The sequence below is a fragment of the Moschus berezovskii genome, chromosome 16, assembly GCF_049115385.1.
Source record: "Moschus berezovskii isolate FMDL1 chromosome 16, NW_MosBer_1.0, whole genome shotgun sequence".
NCBI lineage: Eukaryota > Metazoa > Chordata > Mammalia > Artiodactyla > Moschidae > Moschus > Moschus berezovskii.
In genome coordinates, this window is record NC_142475.1 from 35,406,335 (window position 1) to 35,415,133 (window position 8,799).

The window sequence follows — 8,799 nt, forward strand, 5'->3', positions numbered from 1 at the left end:
GTGCATCAACTCCTAAAACTAGATGACAAATTATGCATGTATGCGCTTTCTTTTTTTTTCCACAAAGCTTGTCCAAAATCTTTATCAGCTTCCCAAATGAGTCCAAGAGAAATCCTATAAGAAACACCATCAACAAGGACCTTCCAGTGGCTGGAGAGCTTTCAAGTGTGTCTGTAATTTAAAGATAGAATACTGTAGGTCAAGGGAGAGAAAGTCAGAAAAAGGTTTACTTTCTAGGACTACCCCTGCCACGAACCAGTTTTCTGACTTTAAGTAAATCCATCAGTCTATCCCTCAGTTTCCACATCAGGAAAAGGAGGATGTTTGGAAGTCAAATTATCCCTTAACCTCGGGACCCTTAAAAATAACAGGATTGTGAGCTTCAGCAAACACAGGAAAAAGGTGTCCAAAAGGCCTGCACAGAATCCTGCCTGTTACCAGAAGAGCACCTTAAAATATTCTCCACCGCTTTCCTCGGAGGGGTCAAAGATAGAAGCCACCTCTCATTTCCTTCTCTTTCTTCTATTTCAGAAAGCCAAATTTGAAGTTTCACAATAATGCCCTCTGAAGGGATCTGAACTATGAAGTTCAAGCAAAAAATACAGTCATTCCATAAGAATGCATAAGAAGCTCAAAAGATGTAAAATAGAATTTCTCTAAAGCCTCCTTACGAATCATGTAATCACCGCATCAACTTCTTTTAGACAGCATCATCTACATCTGTGAATATATGTAACTGATGAAAATTAATTATGAGTGTCATAAAAATGGATGTTCTAATATAATCCTAGACATCTGGGTCACAACTATTGCTCTATTACAAGAGAAAAGTCTTTCCCTTTATTCTATGTAGCTCTTCTATACCTTTAGAAATAAATGTCTGCTTTTCACAAAAGTGATGGTGAGATGAAGAAACTAAATATTTATTGTCACTTAAGACTAAGCATATTAAAAAGCAGAGACATTACTTTGCCAACAAAGGTCCATCTAGTCAAGGCTATGGTTTTTCCCGTGGTCATGTATGGATGTGAAAGTTGGACTGTGAAGAAAGCTGATCACCAAAGAATTGATGCTTTTGAACTGTGGTGTTGGATAAGACTCTTGAGAGTCCCTTGGACTGCAAGGAAATCCAACCAGTCTATTCTAAAGGAGATCAATCTTGGATGTTCATTGGAAGGACTGATGCTAAAGCTGAAACTGCAATACTTTGGCCACCTCATGTGACGAGTTGACTCACTGGAAAAGAGTCTGATGCTAGGAGGGATTGGGGGTGGGAGAAGACAGGGACGACAGAGAATGGATGGCTGGATGGCATCACCGACTCGATGGACGTGAGTTTGAGTGAACTCTGGGAGTTAGCGATGGACAGGGAGGCCTGGTGTGCTGTGATTCATGGGGTCGCAAAGAGTCGGACACGACTGAGCGACTGAACTGAACTGAAGACTAAATTTCACTAAAAGCAACTTTTTTAGTTGTACATACTCTATAGTATCCTCACTTGGCCACGAGACCATAAATTTTCAATCTAATTATCATTCCCCTAATTTTAGAGCAAAGTTATATGTAGTTATTGTGGCAGTAAATTAAACTGAAGCATTTTCATAGACACTTGCTAATAAAAAAAAAAGAAGCAGATGAAAACGGATTGTTCTCACAAGCCATTATCAAGTGAACGCTTACAGAGTGCCTGAAGCCATCTAAAACCCATTCCACCAAAGGATAAACTAAGGTTCAGGAAGATGAACCAGAAGCCACACCATGAGGCAGTATGAAAAGTCGAACTTAGATGACTTCTATAGACCGAACTGCAACATCCTCCTCTAGAATGCTGGAACGAGATTAGTATTTGATTGGAGGAGTTCTGTGTCTGATACATGCACGGCTGACACCCAGAAAACCTCAGGATAAACAGCAACGTACAGTAGTTGGGCTTACTTCAGACCATAAGACAGGTTGCCAGCTGTGCGAGCGTTCTTGCCACATCAGAGCTCACTCTTCATCTTCATAGCTTCCAAAGTCAACGCAATAGGCAATCACCTTTGCAGACACCATTTCTCAACGATAAAGCATCCAGATAACTCAGTGAGAGGAATGAGTTAAAACTCCTGGTCAACCAGGCCAATGAATACAAATGTTCTACAGCACCATCCCATCCCAGGAAACTGAGGTTAGTGCTGGAAAGTATGCAAAAGAGGAATGAAGAAAATCCAGAAGTCGCTGTGAAAGAAATCCCTGCTCAGGAGAGAGAGGCAACTTGCCTTCCTCACTAAATGCCACTTTTCAAAGGAGACTCAATCCTGAGGGCCTGACCCCTTGTGGCCTTAAACATAAACCAAAACAAGAGCGTGGGTGTCAGATTTCTTGGTGCAATCACAAAGGGGTCAAAAATTAGGAAAATTTAATGAGCAAAAATTAAAGTTTCAGAAAACGAACCCCTCCTTCCCTCATTGCCAAAATCTCTAGAAAAAGGCTTCAGCATAGAATGTAGACATTTAATATTCATTTGAGGCCTAGGAGGGTAAAGCAGATATGATTTTGTTGTATCGTATGGAGGGTGTTTCCCAAATAAATGTACAATTCCAATTTCTTAAGGTAAGATCTCCGGTCTAGCTCCTTTAGAAGAATGAAGACCATCATGATCTTTCTATGAAATTCAGTGAGACTGCTTTAGACTAAAAGGTTAAGACTTCATCTTGAGTTACTCCAGCATAAACCAGACAAAGAAATTCTTCAAAGGCTATGAGCATTTTTTTTCTTACAAGCACCCACAGGAATAGGTCAATGTAAATGTCGTGTAAACAAAGCGTTCATTACCAACCACATTTTGTTTCTTTTGTGAGAAAAATTGAAGCCAGGGCAACTGCACCCAACATTCACAGGTAACTGCCCCTGAAGGAGGGGACAATTTAGATTCATAATTGACCCTACAGCCCCGGGCTTTGCTTATGCTTGAAAGGCAAGAGGTGCTGGGGGTTAGGGAATCCCAGTGTTTGATCCCTTCTCCTTTACTGTCTACGATCAAGTACAGGAGGACTTGAACTTCCCTTCCAATCCCTCTGATAGAGGCCTGAGTGTCTGAGGAAATCCACAGACAACAATCAAACCTTTCATTTCAGGGCCCTTTCCCCACCATGCCCCTTCCTGTTTCAATCAGGTCTGCGAAGTGTTTCCCCTATTCTGCATTTCATGAATCAATTGCAAAATCCGCCAACCTCTGCCAGTTCCTCTTGTACTCAGCGGAGAGGTTCCCCTTGCTTCCTTGGGTAGCACAAGGCTGCTCTGGTTTTTAACTGGCGTAACGTGGAAATGCACCGTAGGAGCTCACTAACTCTTTCAAAGCCAGACACAAGTTGAGTAACTGGAGCTCCCACCCCATCAACCAGGAAAGGGACACTCCAAGCTCAGGTTAAAGCCCATTGGTGGAAACTAGTTTTGACCCCCCTCAAGTCCAGTGTGTCAGTTACCATCGCTGTGAAGGAAAAGGAAGAGTGAGAAAGGCTACAAAGTCTCCAGCTCAGTTACTTAGCAACTGGACAAAACTTGCTTCACTCCAGAGGGTGAGGAGGCATCTCACCGCCCATTCAGAGAGTAACAGTCTCCGATTTACATGCAAATTGATAAAGACAAAAGGGAAGAGGAAATCTAAATTAGCAACTGGAGTTTACAGCAGTAGAGCTGAGGCCCAGATTTACAAACAGCTTTCTCCCGGGGCGGGGGGAGGCAGGATATATACATACCAACAAGCACACATGAATGAACGCATGCATGCATGCGTGCATGCAAGACCACAGGCCCTAACCAGCTTACAGTCTCCCTTCATAAAAGTCAGTGCCATCTGGGAGTAAGGAAGAGATAGGCACAGAAAGTTTAGGAGCTAAAATTAGAGCACTTCCACTACTAACACACGTTTAAGGTTTACGGAAAGATGACAATTGGAGGATGGGAGAATTCCAGGGAAAGCAGCTTCCCCTCCCTCCTCGCGAGAACCACAAATAAAGCATCAATCTTGGGTGGAAGGTCCCTAGATTAGGTGGATTCAGAGCCTCTAGGGTCCCTATAACCTCTCACAAACACTCCCCTGGTTCCGCCAGTGAAGCACAGGTTCCAAACTTGGAACAAACCCACACCCTTCATAGAAGACACATCACCCTTGAAGGTTTTCCAAGCAAGAGGGAGACACTGTCACCTACTTGGCCCAAGAAAGTGCTCCAGGCTTTTCCGTTTGCCCGAGGAGCTCCAACTCTGGGTCCTCAGCTCCAAGCCACACACCAGAGAACCAGGCTGCTCCGTCCCAGGCTAGGAGCAAGAGGAAGAGGACCGGAAGGGCTCCCCTGTCCCACCCCCATTCCCCAACCTCATACTTGGACCCAGGTGGGCAGGGCCAGGGGCTAACCCGCTGAGGCCCCTCACTTACTTCTCGTACTCGGTGTTGTCTCGGTCACAGCGAGAATCCTTGTGCTTTTGCCAGTCTTTGCCATGCTTGCAGGTGGTGAGCAGCACTACGTCCTCCCCGTTATGGACGTGATATAAGGCATTCCTGGTGTCTGACCCTATCCCTGTCAGGTACCTCTTCCCCTTGAAGACCAGCATGTACTTCCTGAGAGGAGGGATAGTGTTAAACTTCAAAAACCCCCTCTCCCCTCCTGTCCTGGGATGATCCTTAGAAAAGAGGGGAATAGAAACATCAAAGTTGGGTCGGAAGTTTTCAGTACTGATGCTGGCTTTAGCCAGCATCGCCTGGCCGATGTCAAACCCCACGTCCTCGGTGTAGTCAGGCCAAGTGCCGGAATATAAATTAAAAATTAAATGATTCCTACCGTTGTTCCACAAGTGGAGACTCTGCACTTTGGATCTCAAATTGTGCACATACTGAGGTGACAACTGGTCTCGGTCTAAAGTGTCCAGACTCAGGACAAAGAGGCACGCCTGGCTGGGGTCCGAGGTATAGAACCTGGAGCCCTCGATGGCCGCTAGAATGTTTTGGTAACTTTCGGCGATTTTCTCCCCTTTTTGCTGCGGGTAGACGTAGACTTTGAAGCCGTTTTTCTTGCAAAGGGCGAAATCGAAGCAGGACTCCATGCGGCACTTCTTGCCTTTGTAGATGCTCGAGTTGGCCTCTCGCTTCTGCCGGGGCGAAACGTGCACACTGGAATCCTCATTTTCCAATTGATCCCAGCGAACGAAGGGGCGCAGAGCGTCCGGGAAGCGGGGCCAGAAATGATCCGGACTCGGGTGGTGCAAGCCATTCCGACCGCTGTGCTCTTCTCTCCGGCTGTGGCTTCTCGATGCCCTAAACTGCAAGCCTCCGAAATAAAACAAAAGGGCGAGACAAGAGCCAGCTGAGAGCAGGATGAAATAGCGTTTTTTGGCCTGCATGTGTCCTGCCTGGGTCAAGAGGATTGTAAATAAACACAAGAATCACCCAAGTTTCCCAATCAACACTTTCAGCTCCAGTCCGCCATCTTCCCGCCCGTAAAGACTTCAAACTCTCCGCTCCCACCTTCTCTGGATGCCTTTCCCCAAGCCGTGGACTGATCCAGCGCATGTGGGCGATTTCTTTAACTTTCTCCCCTTCGGTCTTTCATCTTTGGGTTGCACAATGGACGGGAGAGAGCGGGGCGGAATATCTCGCACCCAGGGCGGGCGAGCAGCGGACTGTAATTCTCTTGCATGCAACAAGACCGAGGAAAAGAAAGAGGGGGGGGATAAAAAGCTCCCAATGCCCAATCAATGGCAAGACGAAGTGATTTCCTTGCCTCTCGGATTCCTCTCGGCAGCGTGGAAAACGAGCCCCTGGAAAGCAACTTCAACTCATCCAGGCTCCCGTGCAGAACACTCCGGTTCCAACAAGTCAGCCGATCCCCGGGTTCAGCCGGCTAGTGCATCTTGCAGCTGGGGCGCCGTAACCTCACAAATCCCTGCATCTCTCTTTATTCCCTTCTGCAGCGGCTCCAAGACTCCGGCGGTGTTTACTCCTGCGCTCGCGGGGCCGGCCCCCGGGACGCGCGGCGGCCCGGCTGGAGGAGGCTGGAGGCGGCGGCGGCGGCGCTGGGTGACGGCGGCGGCGCGTCCTCCCCGCGGGCAGTGCCGGCCCCGAGCGGCGCTTCCCAGGCCCCCGCGCGATCGCTGCCGACCGCCGCGTTCGGTCGCCGAATGTTACCCGGTTCTGAATGTTACACTTACACATTCCATTCCCGACACGACAGCGCTGACCTCATCCATCCACGCAGCCCGCGCTGCCATTGGCCGAGCGTCACGTCCGGGGGGGGCGGTGCTTCCGCTGCGCCCATTCATAACCCCCGGCCGCCGGCAGAGGCGCCGGCGCGGCGCTGGGGGAGCGGGCGGCGCGGGAACCCCGGGGCGCCGCGGCCGGGCCCCCGCGGGCGGAGCGCGGGGCTGCCCCGTGAGAGTCCCGCGGCCCTTCGGCGCGCCGGGATCCGGACCCCGGCCTGGGCCGCACCGCCTGCAGCCGCCGCGCCGGGAGACCAGCGCCTCCCAGAGGCGCCTGCGGGCGCGCGGAGGCTGGGGAACCGGGGACCGGCGGGCGCTTCCCCGGCCCGCTGCTCTGGCTGCCCGGGTCGTCCTCGAGAATTCCTACTCCTCGGCTGCCTGCCGGGAACGCCTCCCCGAGCGGGCGGCGGGGAGTGTTTGGGTTCCTGGAGAAGGATGCTCGAAAAGTGGAGCAGTGGAGCGAGCCCTTGGGCTGCAGGAGGGAAAAAAAACAAAAAGACTTCATAGAAAGCGACCACTGACCAGAAGGATGCCTCTGTCTGCCCACCTTCCACCCTCTGAGGGCCCCAAATTTTCTTTCCTACAAAGCATTTAAACAGGTCCCTTATCCCCTAGATGTGTGCTGTGTCGCTTCAGTCGTGTCCGACTCTTTGCCACCCCCATGGACTGTAACCCGCCAGTCTCCTCTGTCCATGGGATTCTCCAGGCAAAAATACTGGAGCAGGTTGCCTTGCCTTCCTCCAGGGGATCTTCTTAACCCAGGAATCGAACTCATTATCTCCGGCGTCTCCTGCACTGCCCACTTCTTTTATCTTATCCCCAAGGAACCACCCCAATCCCCAATAATAAAAAGGAAATAATACAACCGAAAGGAATCGTTTCTTCATGTCTGTCTGTGCACTAGAGAAGACACCCATCCCAAATCCGCAGTGACTGTCCGCACATCCTTTCCTAGCTTCCCGAAGCCCTTTTTCTATTCTGTAGAAAGCTTCCAAGAGATCCAATCACACCGTGGGAAAAAGAAAGATCTTCTAATACCCGAGAATAACCCGGTTGATTTAAGCTCCTCCCAGTACCGAAAGTGATGTTACTCTCTTTTGCGGGGAGGGAGAATGGTTTTTAAAGAGCTGTCTCTGAGGGATAGATGACTGGTAGAATGTCCAGCTCTGGATGAGACAGTTGAGGCAGGAGATGACCTTTTTTACCATTAGTACAAGCTAGTCCTTCCTTCAGCGGCCCTCCCACACCCCAGCCATAAGACCCTGCTCCCCTCAGGGACCCATCACTGGACAAATCAGATAAAGATCCAGAGTCTCTCTAAAGATCCTCCAAGACTGCAAAGATGTGCTCCCAAACAGTACTTCTGGTCAAAGCCAAGTCCCTGGCCTTGCAGTCTGAATTCTGCTTTACTGGGAACAACTCCCACCCTCTTCCCCAGCCTGTCACAGGGGCCCAGCCAAAACTGGACAAACAGTTGCCTAGGGCAGCAAGCTGTTTAGTGATTGTTTATTATGGGAGGGACTGAGAGCTAGGGACAGACACATCCCAGCTTCCCCCAAGACTGCAAAAAAAAACCAACCTCCAGTGGGTGTGGACAAAGGGCATGGTTATAATGAGGCAGAGTGAAATGATCAAGTGGAAAATTTTAGACATTTGTTGTTTCAGATTTGTTTTTAATAAAGGGGTGAAGGGGCGTGGGTGAGATGTTGCTGTACCTTTCTGAAGTCTTGCCCTATCTCTGGCCTGCCAAATATGAGATAACTTTTCCAGATTTGACGTGTACCCCCTGAACAATCAGACAGGCCTGGGAGAGAAATGAGGCTTCAGTCATCTTCCAGATACAATGACAGTGATGCAGATACATGCAGTGATTGAAACCACATGTGACCCAGGAGCCCACCCCAGCCCAGGTTGCTGAGAGCACCCATGCAAGGCAAGGGCCCTTCTGTTGAGATTAGGGTGCAGATTTTCTCAGCCCAGTGGAATTGAAGCTATGGGGACTGCAGCTCCTCTACATCCTGAGAGTCATCCTGTGTGACCTTAGTGGGAGCAAGTTACAGCCCCTTGCTCTTTTGCGTCTCTTTCTGCTTTGACACATTCTTCCCATCTTGCCTAACCATTACGGATTCCTTCATCCCATGCTCCAGGGTTATCTAGCCCTACTGTCACATTCCATAGTGGTGTACACTGTGAGAAAACTCTGGTTCTGAAAATGAGAGGAAATTTGGATTCAGACCCCCAGATATGTCATTTACGAGTGCCTCAGGCATGTGGTTTAATCTCTCGGAATATCAGCTTCTCTCTTAAAAAGTCAGAATAATAATATTTTTTATGAAACTGGATACCGTAAATTGCTCTACGCGTGCAACACTTTTTGCTCAAGTTCATTTCAAAAGCCAACTGGAATCTAGAGCAGCCCTCTATGACGGCACCCTCACTGCATCTCCCTCGGCTTTATTTTCTCCCCAGCCCTTCTCAATAGCTGAATCCTTTGTTTGTTTGTTTGTTTGTTGACTGTATTTCTTCGCTGTAAGAGGAGCTTCCTGAGTGCAGGAACCCTGTGTTACT

The 8,799-nt window shown here is 49.0% G+C and overlaps 1 protein-coding gene across 1 annotated transcript in view; it reads right to left on the minus strand.

Annotated features, from left to right (window-relative positions):
• EXT1 (exostosin glycosyltransferase 1) overlaps positions 1–6,180 on the minus strand; it is a 321,068-nt gene extending 314,888 nt beyond the window's left edge. The window contains exon 1 of the mRNA XM_055431618.2: positions 4,415–6,180. Coding sequence (XP_055287593.2) covers positions 4,415–5,376 — 962 coding nt within the window. The 5' untranslated portion in view covers positions 5,377–6,180. The remainder of the gene's footprint in view (positions 1–4,414) is intronic.
• Between the last annotated feature and the right edge of the window lie 2,619 nt (positions 6,181–8,799).